We start from the raw sequence: 22,224 nt of genomic DNA, 5'->3' as shown, positions 1-22,224 counted from the left end.
TCCAAGTGGCATCGTAAATTCGTGTAGTGGAAGGTCGCCTAGCGGCCAAAATAGTGTCGATGACTTGACTCGAGAGATTCTCACTAGTCAGACGGATCCGCTCAACCTCCAGACGGCTAACTGGAGCCATTGAGGCTCCGGATGCAGAAGGGGCCCCTGAGAGAGGGAGACCCTGTCCGGGGGATCCTCCATGGGGCGCTACCGATAAATTGCGGAGATCCGCAAACCACGGTCGCCTGGGCCAATAGGGAGCCACCAGGAGAAGGTCTGCCCTCTCCTGAAGAAGTTTCTGTATTACTCTGGGAACTAACGGGAGCGGAGGGAAGGCATATAGTAGCCCTGGGGGCCATGGGCAGCGCAGAGCATTGTGATTCTCCGACCGGTGAGATGGATACCGGGAGAAGAACCGTGGAAGCTGAGTGTTGGACGGGGAGGCGAAGAGATCCACCACCGGAAGGCGAATATTCTGGACGCTTCCTCGAACAGGGATGGATGGAGACGCCATTCTGCCTGGTCCACCGTGGCCCTGCTCAGCCAGTCCGCCTGAGTATTGTCTACTCCGGAGATGTGTTCGGCCTTTAGTGATAGGAGGTTGGATTCTGCCCAGCGGCAAGGCGCTCGGCTTCCCTCATTAGCTGGATGGACTGGGTGCCTCCTTGCCTGTTGATATGGGCCTTGGCCGTGGCGTTGTCCGTGAGAACGAGGGCGTGATGTTTGCGGATCTGAGGAAAACTGCGCAGGGCCAGATGGACAGCGTGAAGCTCTAGCCAATTGATGCTGCACCTTTGCTCGGACGGCGACCATCTGCCCTGAGCCGAGAGCGAGTCGAGATGAGCGCCCCAACCGGACAGGCTTGCGTCCGTAGTGACGGTGAGTCGTTGAGGTTCCGCGAAGAGATGGCCTCTGTTGATGGCGGGATTGGTCCACCATAGAAGAGACGTGAGGACCCTTGGAGGGACCCTGACTCTGGCCTTCGAGTTGCTTCTTCCGGATCGTTGGAATGGGAGCAGGAACCACTGGAGGGATCTGCTGTGTAGACGGGCCCAGGGAATAATAGAGATGCATGACACCATTTTGCCCAACAATTTAGAGAGGTCCAGTAAGGCCACCCTCCTTGAACGCCTGATCTGTTTGACCAGGGCCTGAATGCTAAGGAACCTCTCCTGGGAGAGGAAAACTCTTTGAGAAACCGAATCAATTATGGCGCCCAAGTGGTTGATTCGGGTGGAAGGGATAAGTTGGCTCTTTTGCCAATTGACTAGGAACCCGTGTGCCTGTAAGGTGGAGAGAGTGACCCTGGTATCCCTGACTGCCTGGGATTTGGACGGGGATAGAATAAGGATATCGTCCAAGTAGCAGTGGAGGCGGACAGGAACGCTCCTGAGATGAGCCGCCAGAGCCGCCAGGACCTTGGTGAAGATCCGGGGGCCGAGGCCAGTCAAAGGGAAGGGCCACGTATTGATAATGAAGGCTATTGTGACAGAACCTGAGGAATTTGAAATGGGAAGGCCTGATTGGAATATGGAGGTATGCCTCCGAAAGATCTATGGAAGATAACCAGTCTCCCGCCTGGTGCCTAAAAGAATTGATTGCAAAGTGTGCATTTTGAATCTACGCTGGATAAGGTGACGGTTGAGCCGTTTCAAGTCCAGGATGGCTCTCCAACCCCAGAGTGTTTGGGCACCACAAAGAGATGGGAGTAAAACCCCTTTCCTCTCTGATCCGGAGGGACAGGTTGAATGGCCTGGATGTCAAGAAGATGATGGATGGCTGCATCCATTAGTGCACGTTGGAGGGGTCCCTTGAGGAGGGGAGGGGAAGAAACAATCAGGGGAGCGGACCTGAACTCCAGGGCGAGGCCAAACCTGATTGTGTCCCTAACCCATGCATCGGAAGTGGATATGTCCCATTGGGCGGCGAAGTGGCTGAGGCGGCCGCCAACGGGGGAGGAAGAGGCTCTACCTTCTGCGGTAGGGCCTTCCTCCCGATCCCCGAAAGGGTCTCTTGTAGCCGCCACCGCGTCTGGATCTGTCGCCCGGTCCGTGCGGTCCTGGGATCGGAAGGAAGGGGTCTAGGATATCTGGGCGGGAAGGGGGTTGGTAGAAGGGGCGTGGAAAGCTCCTCCGAAAGGGCTGAGAGCCCCTGGCCTCCGACCTTCCGAAAAAGGGAGGGCAAATACTTTCTCTTACTGCGGCCCTCGACCAGCAGTGGTTCCAAAGCTGGGCCAAACAGTTTATCTCCCGTAATGGGGGCAGTGGCCAGCTTGACCTTATTCTTTACGTCCGCCTGCCAGTGTTTGAGCCATAGCATGCGTCTAGCCGTGACATGCGACGTGATGGCCCTGGAAGAAAATTTTACCGACTGGTAAGTGGCGTCAGCCGAGAACTCGGCTGCAGCCACTAACTTCGCTATATCCTGGTGAGCTCTGAGATTGGAAGCAGGGATGTGGTCCTTGAGCTGACGTAGCCAGCGGATAGAGGACCTCGTGAAAAATGAGGCGGCCGTAGCTGACTTAATGGCCCAGGCGTCAGATAGGTGAGCCCTGCGTAGCGCCTGCTCCGCCCGCCTGTCCTCAGGTTTCAAGGCCTCTAGGGCCTCACTAGGGAGTAGAGGAGGAGGCTAGACCCACAATGGGGTCATCGACCTCCGGGATATTCAGGAGGTTAGACAGAGCCGAATCGAGATTAAAGAATCTCTTGTCTTGGCTAGAGGGAGTGGGAGGGGTCCCTGAGGAGGTAAGTTGCTTCGCTACCAGATCAACGAAGATGGGAGGGGAAGGGATGACCTCAGCTTCCACCACTGGTTGGGTGAAAATGGAGTCTTCCGGGCCCTCTGGGACAGGGGGTTTCTGCAGCGGGCTGGGAAAGAAGGCCAGAGACATTCTTGGCCTTAAGGAGGAGGGACTTGAACATATGCGGTTTAAACAGCCCCCAAAGGAGGGTTGGTCGGGAGAAGGGTCCTCGTCCTCCGACATCTCCCCTTCCATGATGTCAGCCTCTAAGAGGGGTTCACTGTAGCGGGAGGATCCCATCCGGGAATCCTCTTCCTCTTCCCTGAAATCCCCAAAGTCCCCTTCCTCCTCCACCTGGGCCCCAATCGGAGGAGGGCTGTCCCTCTGAGAGAGTACCTGATCAACTGGGGGACCGGTTGTGGAAGGGATCTGATAGATATCGAGTCGTGCTCGGAGGCTCGTGGAGAGAAGCCTGATCTTGTCATGTGTTGTAGTCCCTCTGCTATGCCCTGGCGGATGGCTGATTCCATCCAAGCCCTGATGTGAGGTGGAACCTCGGAGGTAGAGGGTTCATCGTGGCGCAGACCAGCGGCTGTGGGAGTAAAGGTGGCTTCGGGGTCCGTCTGGTCGGAGGTCCGGGGTCGGAAGACCCTGAAGCGAACTGCGCCTAGGTAGGGAAGAGGGGTCTGAGGAGAGAGATTGAGCAGAGGTAGAAGGGTTTGGAGGAGGAGGTATTGACGGCTCGAGCGGGACTCCCTTGAACGCCGGTCAAACTCTTTTTCCAACGCTTTGTGGCGCCTTAAGGCGTCACGTTGGGCGGCCTTGGAAGGTTCCTTGTCCTGTCTAGAGCCCTTAGGTTCCTTGTCCTGCCTGCGCAAGTAGTGGGACTTTGCCTTAGCCTTCAAAGAAGGACGTTTAGAGGGATTGTCGTCTGCCATGTTAGATACAATTACTAGCAAAGGCGGTTGGCTCGCCCAGATCAGGCCTGGATGAGGCCGGGTGAAGGTGAAGCTGGCCCTCTCCCCTTTTGGAATTTGTTGTGTACAGAGATAACAGTAAGGTATCTAAGAAATATAGTATGTACAGAAAAATAGATACTCTAATTATAATTCTTCCTTATCCTTCTGATTGATTTTTATCTTTATTATGCTTTTGTACCAAAAGTATATACAGGTTATCCGTATATATTTATATATGTACGAAAAAATATTATTGTACAAGACAAAAGTTATTATTATTATAATTATATTTATTTATTTTTTTTTTTTTTTTTTAATATATTCCTTCTGTATATGTATTAAGTATATATATATATAGATAGATTTTTTTTTTTTTTTTTTTTTTAAACAGTAACCGTAACAGTGAGAACTTCGTATATCTCAGTACAGGCCAATTAGTCAAATAAACACCTGAGGCCTATGGTAGAAGAAGAGCCTCTGGCAGCAGGCCTCAGACAAGAAAAATAAAACCGGAGGGGGCTGCAACCGCGCCGAAAAACGGGCTGCGGAGGCCAACAAGTAATACAAGGGCCAGCCAGGTGGAAGAAATGGGCAGCTAAGCTTTGACCCAAGGCCTGGGGCTCCAATTCGCCGCAGCTAAAGAAATTCAAAATGGCGCCCGACCACGATGCGGAGCCAAAATGGCGGCCGCAAGCTGAACCGTCGGGACGCCTTCGGGACGGAAGGGAGGGCTTCGCTGGTCAGCACAGCGCCTAGGGCCCTAGGGGCGATGACCCTCCCGATCGGTGTTTAAGGTGGGGGGAATCCAGCAGTAAAAAAACGCGTGCCACGAGGCAACGCGGAGGCAGCGACGATCAGATAAGGGTGGGGGGTCGCGCTATCGCGCTGCGAGCCCGCAGCCTTGCCCCAAGGACGGGAACAATTTTCCCTTAAGTCCAGACCCTTTGCGCAGGAGGAGGAAGGAAAAGCAAACCTTATCAAGACGAGAGGGTTGTAATAGTAAAGAAATGTGCGATCAGCCAAGGAGCTCTCTGAAACACAGCCTGACTCTTCGAGGCTGAGCAAAAGACTGGGGAGACGCTGCGCGATACCACGTGAGGGGCGGAGCGTTTCCTCATCTAAAGCTCAGCCTGCAAGAAGAGGACTCAGAAGCACATCCCAGTCTCTGGATGCTCCGAGCGGCTCGAGGGAGAAGCGAACAAGCTGAGAGGACATCATGGGAAAGAAGGGAAATCCAAGAAAATTCCTCTATCCAAGAAAAAAGGAAAATTAAAAGTGGAATTCATAATCATAGATAATCCTTTGAAAAACTGGCTGAAATGATTTGCTCTTATTGGCTTAATACCAAAACCTAGCTACAGTATGGTAGTTTATAAAATCTTGCTTTACGGCTTAGCATTGTATATGAACTCATTTCTTATTAACAAACCATATATACAGAAAGCATGGGTGGGTTTTTTTAATGTGAAGAAATTTATATAAATTTACATTCATATAAATTAACTACTATTATCTACCAAGCTATCTTTATATGACGATAGCTTGGTAGATAATAGTGAGATAGAATCTGCTACTGGCACCAAAGTAGTCATGAAGTCAAATTTATAAATCTAAGTAGGATTTGAAAGCCAAAATATCCACGCTTGTTTTCCCTGAAGTGCCTTATCTTCCATGTATTAGGGGGCATTTTGTGCTAGGTACTAAAAACATGTTGGAACAATTTACATATAAATACATGGGTGTGCTTCATTTGAAATGATCTTGAAATGGAGCATAAAATCAGATTATACAAATGGTCATTGTCAATTCTCCTTACATGGATGGCATTAGTGCATGTTTTGATCACAACAAAGAGACAAAAACCTCTAGATCCTGAAATAAGAGACAAGCAGATTTTAGGCTCAGAAGATTCATGTTGCTTTTTTATCTGAACCCTGAGATCCATTATTCAGAGCTTTGAGAAAAAGATACATACTAAGCAATAATGAATTCTGAATCCAGAGATTTCATTTTCAAACAAACCTAAACGGAACTGGTAGCCCTTCTTTCAAAAATCCACTCCTGGTTTCCCCAAACTTTCCTCAGATTAACAATAAAGGATGCAGGTAGAATTTTGAGAAATAAATCACTAACATTACTAATATCAACAATACAGTATTATATAAATAAGCAGAATATAGATAATAAGATAATTAAATGAGTACTAAAGAAATGAGGAAATTGGTATGGCCATGCATGTGTATTCTTTGCTTGTGCCTACACTGACATACTTCATATACATAAGTATATACTTCATATACTTATGCTGAAATGATAAAATAATTAGCCTCCGAAATTGAAACTAATGATAGACTAAAATGAACAGATCATAGGACTAGATGGTATTTGTCCAAAAGAAGTTCTAAAGGAACTTAAATGTAAAATTGCTAACAAAATAATTGTGTAAGATATTCCTAAAATTGCCTCTCCATTATTTAATTAAATGATAACCAATGTAATATCAGTTTTGAAATAACTATTTATAAAATTAGAAGCTAGTTAATGACACCTTAAGAAGAATGAGCCTTATTAAAGAGAAATGTTCAACACTAAAGATACCTCAGCATTCATTGATTTGGAATGAAGGGACAGATGATTTTATGAAATCAATAACAGGGTAAAGAACAGAAAGCAGAGAATAGGAATAAATTATTATAAATCTATAGTTCTCTTAATAAAACTATCCAGTACATTCAATTCAGATTTGAATATTATCAGCTCTCACTCCATAAAAAATAGGTTGAGGAGGCAGAGAAAGATGTTTTATAAAATAGTCTCCTCCCCTTCTGAGATCAAACTGATGGCTACCCAGGTTTATTTTTAAATTCAGCCAAAATGGAGTTACATATTCCAAATGGCCTCAAACTGAGGTGACCCTCTGTTGATTGATCTATCTATCTGATGATGGAAAAACAGTGGAAATTTACTCTTTGTTTTTATCAATATTGTCTTATATTTTAAGGTCCTAAATTTCAAGGAGTGCTTGGATTCTGGTGATATAAAAATACAGTAGGTATAATAAGTAAACTTATAGGTGCCTTGAGAAGTCAGTGGTGGGACCCCAAGGGATTTCTGAAAAGCATGCAGCGTAAAAGTCAATCCTCCCTCCTTTTTGAAGCATTAAAGTAACCATGCTCTTTGGAGGACTCACACAGCTGCTTTGAAGAGAATGGCTGATCATCTGCAATGCTTATGTATCCCCAGATAACACTAGTGAAGTAAAACAACTTTGCGGTCATGCTGACACCCAAAAACAGCGATGGCATATGAAGGAGAAAAAGTGCTTCATTTACCGCCATACATAGCTAGTCCTCAACTTATGACACTTGAGCCCAAATTTTCTGTTGCCTAAGTGAGACATCTGTTCAGGGAGTTTTGCCCCATTTTACAATTTTTATTACTACATTTGTTAAGTGAATCATTCAGTGGTGGGATTCAATTTTTTTTACTATCAGTTCTGTGGGCGCGGCTTGATGGACGTGGCAGGGGGAGGATACTATAAAATCTCCAGTCAGAGGTGGTATATGCCAGTTCTCCGAACTACTCAAAATTTCCGCTACCGGTTCTCCAGAACTGGTCAGAGCCTGTTGAATATACCACCTCTGGAATCATTGCAGTTGTTACGTTAGTAACACGGTTGTTAAATGAATTTGACTTCCCCACTGACTTTGCTTGTCAGAAAGGTCACAAAAATGGATCACGTGACCCAGGGACACTGCAACCGTCATAAATGTGAGTCAGTTGTCAAGCATCTGAATGTAAATCACATGACTATGGGGATGCTGCAACGGTCATAAATATGAAGAACAGTCATAAGTCACTTTTAACTTCAAACGTTGTAACTTCAAACAGTCTCTAAACGAACTGTTGTAAGTTGAGGATTACCTTTAATTTCCAAACATTTCTTTCAAATATTAAAAATACCGTAGATAGGTTGTAAACTTCAAACCGTTAAGCATAAGTGTTCGTTTCCTGAAAAATTAACTAGTAGTCTGGATTCTTCCACTTTTCCTTAATATAGTGGTTAGATTATTTTAACCTGATTATATTACACTAAAGAGAAATATTATCTCCTTGGGAGTTTTTTTTTTTACAGCTAGCTATTCTTTTACTATAGCATGTAATTTTAAGAATCAAATGCAGAATAGAATAGAATTCTTTATTGGCCAAGTGTGATTGGACACACAACGAATTTGTCTTGGTGTAAATACTCTCAGTATACATAAAAGAACAGATACATTCGTCAGGAGTCAAGAATCATAAGGTACGACACTTAATGATAGTCAAAGGGTACAATAAGCAATCAAATCATACTAGGAAACAGTCAATGTAGATCGCAAGGATACAAGCGACAAAGTTACAGTCACAAGTGGGAGGGGATGGGCGATAAGGAGTGATGAGAAGATTAACAGTAATAGTAGTGCAGACTTTGTAATAGTTGAACAGTGTTGAGGGAGTTATTTGTTTAGCAGAGTGATGGCTTTCAGGAAAAAAACTGTCCTTGGGTCTAGTTGTTCTGGTGTGCAGTGCTCTGTAGCGTCATTTTGAGGGAAGGAGTTGAAATAGTTTATGTCAGGGATGTGAGGGGTCTGTAAATATTTTCACAGCCCTCTTTTTGACTCGTAAAGATTCTTCAACAATCAGAGCACCTACCCAATTAGAATTTCAGCATGGCTATATTGCCCAGAGAAAGAGGAAGAGCTGCACACTTTTCATTGTTGTGCAATCAATATTGAACAGGAAACCTGTTAAGCAAACACTGGCTTTGCCACTGAAGATGAAGCACTTGAAGCAACTACATCAGAGTGTTTATGGCATGCCATCCATCTGGCTCAGATTCTATCTGGAATACATATCCAGCACATCTCTCCAGAGATGGCATTTTCCAGAAGATTTTATAGTGTTGCTTTTTTTCAACCACAACCCCCCCCCCCACCAACTTCTGCTGGCTTGTTTACAGTATATATTCTTTTACGGCCGAGGAAAGAAAACAACCTTTGTAATCATACAAGGCAATCAACCCTCATTATTTACTCTTAATGATTTTACAGTAGTTTTACACTAGTCCCTGAGAAATTTTAGTCCTCCCAAAGAGAACAGGTTGCTTGTAACTATTTGTTAATTGCAAGTATGAATGTCAATTAATTCACTTAGCTAATTATCCACTCTATGAGCATCATGGCCCAAAGAACTGTAAAAAGTCAGGCATATGGTAATAGATTTTGAAGAGAATACAGCTTGTTGTTGTGTATTCATTCAGCAACTTAGAGGAACACTGGAAGAAACCCATTAACAACATGGAACTCATCATGACAAAATTGATTTTAGCACTTTGCTCTTTAGAAGTCAGTATATATGGAACTGTAAATCTCATGTATACTAAAGTGATTGACTAAAGTTTGGCAAAAGGCAGACTGTCTCCGTACAATAATGTACAAACTACAGATTGGCAGTTCCAAACACCATTTAATCATTGCTTTTCTGCTATTAGCAAGACTGAGGAACAGCAAATATTTTTCCTTGGCATTTGAAACACAGCATTTTGTGTGCCATGTTTGTGTGCCATGTTCTGTCCACATTAACAAGCATCATGACTGGGAAAGAGTCATACAACTTAGGTTTCTAAATATAAGTTTTACCATCTTTTTTAAAAAAAGTTAAAGCATATGCTTAATGCAATAATGCAAAACAGTATCTATCTACCTATCATCTATCCATCCATCCATCTCTACAGAGAGATAGACACACAGAGAGAGAAAATGGAAATTGCACATCCATGTTGTTTTCTTAGCAACAAGATAGAAATGCAACATTCTATGGTAGATCCCATGTTGTATTATTATAATGAAAACAATCAAGTTGTCTCTGGAGTTGTTTTTGTTTTAATAAGCACTCTTTCCCCAAGCACTTATTAGTTATCACTTGATTACTTACAGTATGGCACATGAGTTTATCTGGCTAGTTCATACTTAAATAAACTAAAAAAAAACATGATCCTTCCCTTCCCCTCATCAACACATATACCTGCACATAACTTGAGTTACAAATTCCTTACTGATACAAATAAATTTATCTCACTGAGGGCTGTCAACATTTATGTACTTATTGGCAACAATGTATTTTAGGGATGTTATTTCAGACCTAGGCTACACACCCAACAGAAGTAGCAATAGCAACAGCAGTTAGATGTACATACCACCTCATAGTGCTTTGCAGTACTCTCTGTGCCGTCTACCATGTTCACCTATTGCCCCCAACAATCTGGGTCCTCATTTTACTGACCTCGGAAGGATGGAAGACTGAATCAAACTTGAGCCCTGTCAGAATCAAACTCCAGGCTGTGAGTTGAGTTTGCCTGTAATAATGCATTCTAACCCCTGCCCCACCAGCACAAAGCATTGATAAGAGAACTGATTATTTAAAACTGTCTCCCATCAATCTGTACAATGTACCAACCGATTACTTGTAACATTTCTTCCAAACCAAAGAAGGAGTGGAAAAAAGTTATAGCTAAGTCATCTTTTTACTATACAGTGAAACCTCAGAAGCCTGACATAAAATTTGAAGTGGTTTCAAACCATTCCTTCACTTTAAAACTCCAGTACCTCAACTCAGTCTCTACGTATTCTGTACGGGTGTAGATTTTATTCTATAAGTACTACATTTGTTTCAAGATAGAACTGTTTTACCACCTCTATTTCTTTTAATCACTTCTGACATCTTCCATATCGGCTGATGAATTCTGGGAGTTGAAGTCCACAAGCCTTAAAGTTGCCAAAGTTGGACAACTTTGCACTAGTGGTACCCAGACATTAATCAGGTGATAGAAAGCCTCTCTTCGTTACAGTTAAAATGCTACAATGATAATGAGGGGTCCTTGGTGCTCTCTGAGCTTGAGAATCTCTAATGAGGAGACAACTTAAACATGGGGTGTTTTCTCTGTTGTGGCACTTGCCCTCTGGAACAGTATCCCCCAGACATTTGTGACCCCTTCTGCCTTGTTGGCTTTTATTGTTTTGTGCATGTTCCGCTGTTCAAGTTGGGCAGTCTAGAAATGTTATGAATAAATACATGAAAACATATCTACATACATTTTAAAGCTCAAAGGGCTGGCTACCTAAGGGCACTCTATGAGCTCGTGATTTGAATTCCATGCTACATTATTATTGTGATGTCATTTCATATATTTATAAGAGAAGTTGCAAGATGGGTTTGTGCAGGCTCTTGGAAGCTGGACATAAACTTTAATCTTCTTTTACAGATGAAGAGGAGCTAAAGTACCACAATTGATCCAGTGGTGGGATTCAATTTTTTTTTACTACCGGTTCTGTGGGCGTGGCTTGGTGGGTGTGGCAGGGGAAGGATACTGTAAAATCTCCATTCCCACCCCACTCCTGAGGAAAGGTGGCCACCGGTTCTCCAAACTACTCAAAATTTTTGCTACCAGTTCTCCAGAACTGGTCAGAACCTGCTGAATACCAACCTCCGATCTACGGAGCTCTATACAAGAACTTCTTGGAACTCAGAAGTCAGTGTTAAGAAACTCTCATATTGCAAATGGAAGTACACCCCATCCGGCTTATCATTTGGACGTTCTTGGTTCTTCTAGTCCTCTTTTTTAATATCAGTTACACATATGGAGATTCTAAAGAGCTCTTTTGCATTTTTATAGAAATTAACCAACTTTAAATTCCGGATCTGTTGTCCCTTCTATATAAGCATAACTTTCTTTTTTTCATTTCTGTTAAATAACAAAGATTCTATACAATGGTCATGAATTGTCATGAGTCAAATCAGATCTGTTTTCTACAGACAACACGAAAACCACAAAAATGTACAGAAACAGAAGAATATGCTTCACATTGTCTCAAAAACTGGCTCATTGTAGTGCATATTATACTGTATATAGTATAATATTGTTAAAGGTGTTCACAGCAGCCACATTCAAAGCTTAAGTTAATTATGAACACTAATGCACAAGATTTCTGGCTTTTCTCCTTCAGCAAAATAATGAATCCAGATTAGTTTAATTTTGAATTGGGAAATTCTCCTAGCAAGCTGGAATAATAAACCAAGAACAAACCATAATTAGTTCTTGGGCAAACTAGCTTCCAATTCAACCATAGTTGAAACAAAACAAGGACTGAATCATCCAAGTTTGCTTAGTCAGACATGAGAACAAAAGGTGCAAAAAAAATTTTTAACTGTATATTCAATCAACATGCCATTATTCATAAATTACGAACTGAGACCAAATAATTTATTATTCAAAACCATTACAACTCCAGATCACCTGGAATTTCACATGTGTTCAACAAGTTTTTTTCAAAAATACTGAACAACTAACATTTTCAGAATGAATTGCAAGAACCAGCTTTCAAATAAGATGGATGATACAATTTTCAGGTAGTGAAGACTGTTCTGCATGACATATAACATTCAGTAAACATCACCAACTTACAGGGGCATATGCTATCGGCGTTCTGAGAAAATGCATGCACTTGGAAAGAAGAGATGAACAACATATACTGGTGTATACCCCTGTCTCTCAGCCTCAACAGCTCTAAGATATGTGAACTTCAACTCCCCAAATTCCCCAGTCAGCATGTTGAAGTCAACACACCTTAAAATTGCTGAGGCTGAGAAACACTGGTGGATACTGAACATTTGTATGCAGGCAGCTTAGGTAAATATTAGAAAACAATAGCCTGCTGAGAATTCAGCTGCAGTTTTTTATACACATGTAGTTCTGCCTGTTGGTTAAAGATCTGGCTACTTTGAAAGGCACCCAACATCACTATTCCCCAGGTTTTCATCATATCTATACTTAGTTTTAACATTTAAGAATTACCCCACACAAGCTACTCTGTTTCTCTAGCACAAATTCAATTTGAGATGTTGGAGGGGGCATGTAATGAAGTAAAATCTTATCAAAATAATTACCACACTTATTTTAGAAATGCAATGTTTTCCCTGTGGGTAAACAGCAGGGAGTTTCTCCTGCCAATAACAGCATTATTCAGTATATGCTAAATCAATCATATGATTGATCTGGTTATATCCTCAGTTTGCAGCACAACTCATGTTACAAGACCAAGAAGTGGAAAAAGACAATTTATGCAGTCAATGCTTCTTAACCAATAAAAAGCAGCAATGCTTTATTATTTTTCTACTGATTTCTAAACACGACTAGTTTTCTGCTTTCAAAGGTGACTCTGCAGCAATTTACTTTGTTCTCCTACCTAGTGTCTCAAATAATCTTTCATATTTCTTCTTGGGAACTTCCTTCCCAAGGAAGTAGGTAGAAATGAAAAGTTAATTTAAAAGGATTATTTGCATGCATACATGCATGAGATGCATACTGTGCCATATAACCTCTGCCAGTCCTCTCAAATGCAGGTAGTCCTTAACTTATAACAGTTCATTTAGTGACAGTTCAAAGTTACAACAGCACTGAAAAAAGTGACTTATGACTGCTTTTCACACTGGTGACCATTGCAGCATTCCCCATGGTCACGTGATTAAAGTTCAGATGCTTGGCAACTGATTTATATTTATTATGGTTGCAGCATCCTGGTAACTTTCTGACCAGCAAAGTCAATGGGGAAGCCACATTCACTTAATAACCATGTTACTAACATAACAGCTCCAGTGATTCCCTTAGCAACTGTGGCAAGAAAGGTCGTAAAATCGGGCAAAATTCAGTTCACTAATGTCTTGCTTAGCAACAGAAAATTTGGGCTCAATTGTGGTTATAAGGCGAGGACTCGCTATAACTCAGAGCAAGGCTCTCCAACCTTGGAAACTTTAAGACTTGTGGACTTCAATTCCCAGAATTCCTCAGCCAGCCTTGGGAGTTCTGGGAGTTGGAAGTCCACAAACCTTAAAGTTCCCAAGGTTGGAGACCCCTGACTTAGAGCATCTTAAAGACCAACACATTTCTTATCCCCAAAGGTTCCACAGTCTAGTACTACGCATTCATCAGGTGCACAATTATCCAAGTAGGATTACATTTAACAAAGGAAAAGGTAGTAACGTATTAAAAAGCTGTTCTCCCAGTCTAAATTTCACTCTTCTGGGGGAACATATTGATCACTTGCTCAACCTGGTAAGAAAAACAGATGAAAAGGACAAGCAGTTCAGAAAGCCTTAAACTTGTGCATGTATTTCTGCCCTCTCCTGGAAACAACTGAATATTGTAGTGAACAAAATATGCACAAAGATTTTTGCTAAGCTACACTTGCCTTTTGTCCCACCACAGTGATACCCGTCTCACCAGCACAATACAAGTTCCCTGATGCTTTTTCTCTCATCTGAATTTTCCTCCTGAATGCCTTTATTTCTGAAAATCCTTGTAGACTGTTATTCTAGTGACTGCAATTTCTTTATTTTTCCAGGTACATTGTAACTCAAACCATTGGAAGGTGTGGGGTTTTTTTGCACTATCCTCTTCCCCCCCCCCCCTTTGTCCATGTACACGCATACACACACTCCTCTGCATTCAGGCATGAGGGGGATTAGTAGGCAGGATTTCCATGATTGATTCCTCTGCCAACTTCCGTGCTATTTTTTTTAACTGCATACCTACACAACCGAGCCACAGTGAATAACCTACACAATCATCCAACTGTGAATAACTATCCATCTCACTGGGTTCCTCTGGAGCCTGAACTAACAACATAAAGCCACCTGCGTAGCTGTGGAGGTACCTTAGTACAAATAAAAAATAAAAAGAGAAAACAATTGGATATGACAGCATTGACTCCCACGATTACAATCCTAGAGATGGCTTGTGATATAATACTCACATAATAGTCTGCATAATCCTTCTAATTCTATCTTATTGCAAAAGGGTACACACTGTTGGATAGCTCTAGGTTAAGTAACACATAGCATTCACTAAAGAGTGCTTTACTGAGCAGCAATTAAATTTGGAGAAAAATATATCAGCCTAATCATACTACAGAACCCAGCACTTATTGTGCCAGTGTTTACTCCCATTATTTACCCCTAAGTACATGGTAAAATCATCTTTGAATCCATTTCATTATAAATAGCACTGTTTAACTAGAATAGGGCAGACAAAATTTAAGGAATCAGGATCGATTAAAAACAAAGCTAGAACATAAGACGTTCACCAATTTAACTAAATGCAATTTATTTACTAGAAAAGACCTTTGTGCTTAACATTTGTTTCCTACTGCCCGTGCTGGAATTGTCACACATGGTTCTCATACCACCCTTTCTTCCAGCCCACAGGCTAAGGGAGAAGCAGTGTTTTTATTGCTGTTCTTAAAAGTTAGGAGTCACTCAAGGCCCCATTTATCTAGGGGGCCTTGATCGACCTTGATCATGCAAAAAGAGTTTGATCTACTTTTTGTCATATTGGAACAGATGAATCCAATTAAAATAGTTTATTTCAGTTTACAGATGCTAGAAATGCAGAGACTTTTAAAAAAAATCATTACAGAAAACACACCTTTTCAATTTAAGCCTAAAATGACAGTTTAAACTCAAGGCTTAATTTTTAAAATGAAATAATTCTACCTTATACATTATATTTGTTGGCACATTGGTCAAATTCTCAAGCTAGACCCTGATTAGATCCTGATTATGCTAAAATGTCTGTATGGCAGAGTGCACTTTCAAAGTGGGCACGTTGCAATCACTATCTCTCCTTTATTTCAACATATCTGCTCCTTATTTTATATATATAGTACTGAAAGTACAAATCAAAATAACAAGTACCCATTCTGAACAGGTAGTCCTGGACTTACAACAATTAAACCCAAAATTTCTATTGCTAAGGAAGGATATTGTTCAATTTTGCCCCATTTTACAACCTTCCTTGCCACAGTTGTTAAGTGAATCACTGCAGTTGTAAAGTTAGTAACATGGGGTTGTTAAGTGAATCTGGCTTCCCTGTTGACTTTGACTTTGATCGCAAAAGGTGACAACGTCCTAGGGCAGTGGTGGCTAACCTTTTTGGGCTCCTATGCCAAAAATTGTTCATGCACTTGCACGCTCGCACTCGCGTGCCCGCACCCAGAAGGCAATGCACGCCCCCACCCCCTATGCATGCGCACATAATCTTCACCCACCCACCCCCGCTGCTCCCTTACCTGCACTGCACTTCACAGCTGATTTTCGACAAGTTTGAGGCCTTTTTCGGCCTCCCAAAGGCTGGAAGAAGGCTTCTGCAGGCTTTGCAGGCCGAAAACTAGCCCCGTTTCGTCACTTCCAGTATTTTCGGAAAACAGGAAGTGATGAAATGGGGATAGTTTTCAGTCTGCAAAACCTGCAGAAGCCTTCCTTAAACCTTTGGGAGGCCTCAAACCGGCTGAAAATCAGTTCTGAGGCAGCGCATGCCCAGTGAGGTAAGTTTGCCTGCAGCTCGTTTGCCGGCACAAACGGCTCTGCATGCCACCTGTGGCACACATGCTCTAGGTTCGCCATCACGGTCCTAGGGATACTGCAATCGTCATAAATACTATATGCCAGTTGCCTGGTGTCCGAATTTTGATCATGTGACTATAAGGATGCTGCCACGGTTCTGTGAAAAAAATCTTGTCACTTTTTTTCAGTGCCGTTGTAAGTTCTAACCGTCACTAAATGAATGGCTGTAAGTCCAGGATTAATTATAAGATCACTGTCTTATTTATGGGTTTACGTGTAGAGGTTAAAGATGCCAGAAACTAGGAGACATTGGGTTCTATTCCTGCCTTAGGCACAAAGCCAGCTTGGTAACTTTGGGCCAGTCACTTTTTCTCAGCCCTATGAAAGAGGCAACAGCAAATCGCTTCTAAAAATATTGCCAGGAAAACTGCAAGTTTCAAGCCAAGAGGTTGCCAGAAGTAAAACCTTATTGGAAGGCACTAAAAATAGGCTATCCTGAAGTTTCAGTTCAAAGAGTTACTGTGGTCTATGAAAGAGTTTCTCTTTTAATAAGAAAATTAAAAGTTTTAAAGATTTCAAAATATGTTCGTATTCCAATGTAGGCATAACAAAGTATCGTACAGGAATTCAATGGCAATGGGTTCACCACTCCTGACAATTCTACCATCTCTTCACAGGTTATATGTTTATTTATTTATTTAAATAAAAATAAATACTCATTCTCAGGGTCTCTGGCCAGCTTACCAAAACAAAAACCCAATAAACGGATTATGTTGCTGGGAAATGCTCAGCTATACTTAGTACCTTCTTAAGATGGAACCATGCCATAAAAGAAGAATTGGGCAATCTAGCATTATTTTATAAATTTAGCTATCTGGGCATTGGGACTGGAAGCCCCTTACCTCACAGCTCACTGGAACTCTTTGAGGCATCATTCTCTCAGCCCAATCTACAGGTAATCCTCAACTTACGACCATAGTTGTGCCCAAAATTAATTTTGTTAAGTGATAAATTTGTTAAGTGCATTTTGCCTCATTTTACAACTTTACTTGCTACATTTGTTAAGTGAATCACTACGGTTGTTAAATTAGTAACAAGGCTGTTAAGTGAAACTGGTTTCTCTATTGACTTTGCTTGTCGGAAGCTCGCAAAATATGACCCTGAGATACTGCAACCGTCATAAATGCGAGCCAGTTGTTAAGCATCTGAATGTAAAAAACGTGACCATGGGGATGCTACAATGGTCATGAGTCACTTTTTTCAGTGCCGTTGTAACTCTGAATGGCCATTAAATGAACTGGTTGTTAAGTTGAGGACTACCTGCATTTCACAGGGCTATTGCTATGGGGATAAAAAGAAAGGGCAGCCTCACAGATACCCTGCTGAGCATCGTAAAATTTAAAAAAAGAACAATTTCTCTGTAAAATAAAAAAATTGAGATGGAATTTTGAATGATTAATGAAATGATATGAATAGATTAAACTGTAAACATGTAGAATATATGATTAAGGAAGATATAGAATGAATAAAAATAAAGAGGCTAATACAAAGTAATTTATGAGAATATAAAGACAAAAAACGATAATAGATAATGAAGTGATGTTGGAAAGTTGTATTTGTGATTATAGATATGATTGATTTAAAATGTAAAACTCCTGAAACCACACTGTATTTAAATAATTAAAAAGTAAAAAACTTTTTGACAGAAGAACAATTTCTGATGGGCACCCCAGACTTTGAAACGGTTTTGAAGCCAACAGCTTCAACAGTAGAGACAAAAATGGAAAATACAAGACATCGTTCATCTCCATTCAACTGGAACCCTGGAAATCCTGGCTCAAGATGAGTCATAATCCAACATATCTAGAGGGAGATTTAGATAACACTAATACAATGTATGAAGACATCGGGTCCTGCAGTCAACCAGAAGAGTTCAGGATGGGATCAGAATTCAACAGGAGAATCACTGCTACATATGCAAGTTGGGAGGACAATCATGAACACAATTGGGAAACAATCTGGATTCCGCTAAGCCAGGACATCATCCTAAATTAGATGAAGCCCCCGGGGTTTCTCATTCTAAAGTCTTACGATATATTTCTTACAAAGCCAATCGGGTTGAAGCAGCAAAATAAAAACAGTTTCAGAATTTAAAAGAGTTTTTAACGTTATTCTGGAAAGCGCTGAAGGAAGCGAGGTGGTTAATTGTACGGCCTGCAATTCTTTTAGGCCAGCAGGGGCCACTCTGGCAGCTCCAGAACAACGCTAATGATTATTATTATTACCAAGGGCCTCAAGTAGTTCCTAGCATAACCCACATGGATGAGGGAGGGCTGCTTTGCAGGGAAATCAGATTTCAGGGGACTGTGCTGTGCTAATAATTCTGGCTCTCTGATGAAACAGGTTGAATTCCTCACTACCAGGCCCCGTGATGTTCAGGGTGCAAGCTCAGACCTGGGCGACCACCTTTGGAGTGATCAACCTCTATGCAGCAGCAGTGCTTCCTCCCTAGCATTGCCCAATGTCTTCCAGAAACAGGGATGCCTTCTCTTTACTATTCCCAAAGTCTTTTGTTGCCTGCTATCATCACCACCACCATCCGGGTTGCATCCGGCAACCTCTGGCCTATCTTGCATGAAATGACTGAGGTAAGCTAGGATCCGTTGTAGGATCCACATCATTTCTGCAAGACAAAGAAAGCTTCCTAGAGAGAATAAAGACCTGCTTCATTGGAGGCGTCTAGGTGTAGCTCCCCCGCCGCCGCCCTCACCCCCTCCTCCCCGTTGCCTTCCCGTCCCCCAATCTCCTGGGCTCTATAAACCAGTTGAGGGAAGGACGACGACTGCTCAGAAAGTCAAATTAGTCGCGGCGGCCCCACATGGGCTTGAAAAGGGGCTCCCAGGGACATCGCGGCAAGGATTAGTTTCTGCTCTTGACCTCCCCCCTCCCACGAGCTCAATAGCGAGCCTTTCCCGCTCCCCGAGAATTAGGAAATGAAATGCATTTTCTTTGAGGGTGGCGAACCCGCGGGTCATGGGTGCAGGGCGGCCTGTGGGTCTCTAGGGGGCAGTGTTGCTCCGATATTTTTTATTTATTTATTTATTTATTTTTTACGGCTAGTCCAGTTCACAGAGAATATACTGTATTCCTGTTCTCAGAAATATCCTCCGCTGCCGCTGCTGCCACCCCGCCTTTCATCCCCAGCTTTGCATCCTCTTTCCTCCCTCCCAAAGTGCCAAATGTCAGCCTCAGGAGGAATTAGCCATTGCAAAGCCCCAGGGAGAAGAAGAGAGCCGCTGTTACAAAGCAGAAAATGCCAGGGTTTTTCTGCCCTCTTCCCCAAGGCGCCGCGGTGAAGAAAATCGGTGGCAACAGAGAAGGGTCATCATGCCCACGGTCCTTCTCCGTTCGTTTTGATGTGAGGTGGCGTGGGTCTACGTTGTGCGTTTGAGTGGCTCTCTCGCCTGATCTCGCAAGTTAAGATGCAATGTATATATATGTGTGTGTGTGTGTGTTTATATATATATGTATACATATATACATACAGCAGGCACAAAGCCACACACCTCTTCACGGTAGCACCGTTCCCCGTTACATAAAATAAATAAATATATAAAAGATCAGAATCTCGGCCCCAAATCTGCAGGGAGTCTTTTTCTCCCAAGGTTTTCTCCTCAGCCTTCTAACCTTAATATTTAGCTCCAGCAGAAGATACAAATAGCAAGCGGCGGAGCGGCTCCTCAAGCGGGAGCGCGTGTGCGTGTGGATGCGCGCGCGTGCTGAACCTCTCCAGATGAATGAATGGTTTCTTCCCCACGGAGGCGACCGTGTATAACTCAAAACGTTTGCAGCAGATCAAGGGAGACGGAGAGGCCGGGAGGGGGGGCGATGTGTTCTGCGCTACAGTCCCCACTTGCAATACGGGAGGGGAGAGAAGTATAGCCAAACGACCCCCCCCCACCCCAAAAAAACCAATCTCATTAATATTATTGACACTCATGAAAGTGAAAAATAAAGGTTTACGCCGAAATTGGCTTTGCTTGTAAGCACTGGGGGTGGGGTGGGGGAGACGACTTTACAAAAGAGGAAGAAAACTATTATCCACGGAGCCCTTTGATTAAAGCCATCCCTGCATTGGGAAAGGGGGGGGGAGTATTCTTCCCATCCACCCACCCGCCCTTCCTCCACCCAAGCATGGTATGAAATCATCATTAAGAAGCGTGCGGGGAAGAGGGACAAGGTTTCTTCGTATAAAAATTGTCCAGGCTCCGGGAATAGTTTTGATACTATGGTTACTTGATCTGACCAAAACACGCAGCAAAGACCACCGACAACAACAATAGATCAAGCAGCAAAGGAAATTCCTTCCGGGATGGACAGAGTGGAGGGAGGTGAGCTCCATGGCTGGAACGCTGAGACGCTCGCCTCGGCCAATCAGCAGACGGCAGCCAGCAGTTTCAAAATGCCCCTGCTCTTCCCCCCCCCGCCTTCCCCCTCCCTTTTCCCTGCTCCACACAAGAGTTGCTGAGACGTTTCTCTACACACGTCTCTGTAACCCTGCGTGTGCTGCGGCAGGAATAGCAGCCGCAGTCGCGAGATTTGCGGCTCCCCTCTCCGGAAAAGCGCAGCGCCCGCATTCAAGTTTGAAGCAGACTTGCGTCTCTTCAGCCCACCTACCCTCTCTCTCTCTCTCTCTCTCACACACACACACCCGCTTTTCTCCTGTGAAGCGGGAAAAAAGGAGGCGCGTCCTGGGGGCCCCCCACATACCTGCGCGTCCCTCAGAGCTAACTTGCCTTCCTGACTAGCGCGAAGGGTTAATTCTGCCAGAAAGTCTGGCTGTGTTCGTATTGGGAAGGTTTAAGCCGAGGAAGTATAAATTTGGATAAATAGGCTAAGAAGCCAAGGAGCTCAAAACGAGGCAACAAAAATAAGGAGTAATAAAAGGTGGTTTTTGTTTTGTTTTTTTTGCCCGTTCTGCCGATTTTCAGAGAGATTACATGACTAGACAATTTCGAACACAACGTGCCAGGATCCATTGCATTTAAGAGGCAAATGTATGTGTGGCACAAGGGAGGAAAAGGCAACCGGTTGAACAATTCAGTGAAAAATACAAGTAATAAGGAGAGAAAAAAAAAACGAGGGAAAAGACATCTGGTGGAGCCTTAACCATGCTTGTTCCTGGGAATATATTCTCTGGTTGTTTGGCTTTTATAAAATAGGTGAATAAGTTGTCGTGACTTATTGCCTGCTTCACAAGATACTAAGATCACAATAGCTCTGCATTCCGGTTGTAAGCCAAGAGTTGTTATTTTTAAAAGAAACCTCCCAATTTTCCTCTTTATGAATAAAAAACTGTATTAATTATGCATATGTAGGAGCTGCAAGCAGATTGCTACTTTCTTCCTCTAACTACTTGATTTTTTTTAAAAGGGCAAAAGAGGCCATAGCATTTGCTCCACACTGCCAAAAACTTCAAGGACCTTTCATTTTCTAAAGAGAAGGAAAAGTAAACATTTATAGGATCTTTCACCCAGCAAAAGAGTGTTTAGGACAGAGCTAGAGGGGCATAGCAAAGAGAAAAGTTATTGTGCTCACCATTAAATAACTGGGTTCCCACCCCCACCCCAGGTTCATAAAATCGTCCCTGCAGCTGCTCTAGTAAACAGGAAATTACCAGTAGCTGGAGTGGGTAGCATTGCTGAGGCTTGCTTTCCTCTTTACTGATCCCTTGAACAAATAATGCAGAACATACACACGTTAAGATTCTGATAGCTGTGAAGTCCAGAGTGAGCTTCTAATGAAATAAATAAATAAATCTAAGAGCCATTTCGTTTGTCATTGTTTGCACATTAACTAGGCAGCAGCACTGTTAAGATTTCAGCTGTCCTCCAGCTTTTTGACAACCTAGAGATTCTTCCAGTGTGTGGATTTCTACCCACAGGTGTTTCGGCATGAGTCTGTGATGGTTAACAAATTCCGAAGGTGAAAATACACCCAGAATTTATGTCCCGTTCAGGTGGCAGGAGGCTATTCAATTCACACAACTGATCATCATGTAAGCACATCAAGAGTGGAAGGTGGGTTGGAAAGCAGAAC

At 42.9% G+C, this 22,224-nt stretch overlaps 1 protein-coding gene across 1 annotated transcript in view; it reads right to left on the bottom strand.

Annotated features, from left to right (window-relative positions):
- ACOT11 (acyl-CoA thioesterase 11) overlaps positions 1-21,748 on the bottom strand; it is a 100,923-nt gene extending 79,175 nt beyond the window's left edge. The window contains exon 1 of the mRNA XM_087960313.1: positions 21,724-21,748. Coding sequence (XP_087816439.1) covers positions 21,724-21,726 — 3 coding nt within the window. The 5' untranslated portion in view covers positions 21,727-21,748. The remainder of the gene's footprint in view (positions 1-21,723) is intronic.
- Positions 21,749-22,224: the final 476 nt, after the last annotated feature.

Source organism: Notechis scutatus, chromosome 3, assembly GCF_049901735.1.
Source record: "Notechis scutatus isolate UNSWTSFEM ecotype Mainland chromosome 3, rNotScu1.2, whole genome shotgun sequence".
NCBI lineage: Eukaryota > Metazoa > Chordata > Lepidosauria > Squamata > Elapidae > Notechis > Notechis scutatus.
Note: the sequence above shows the minus strand (reverse complement) of the source record. Positions and strands in the feature narration are given on the sequence as shown.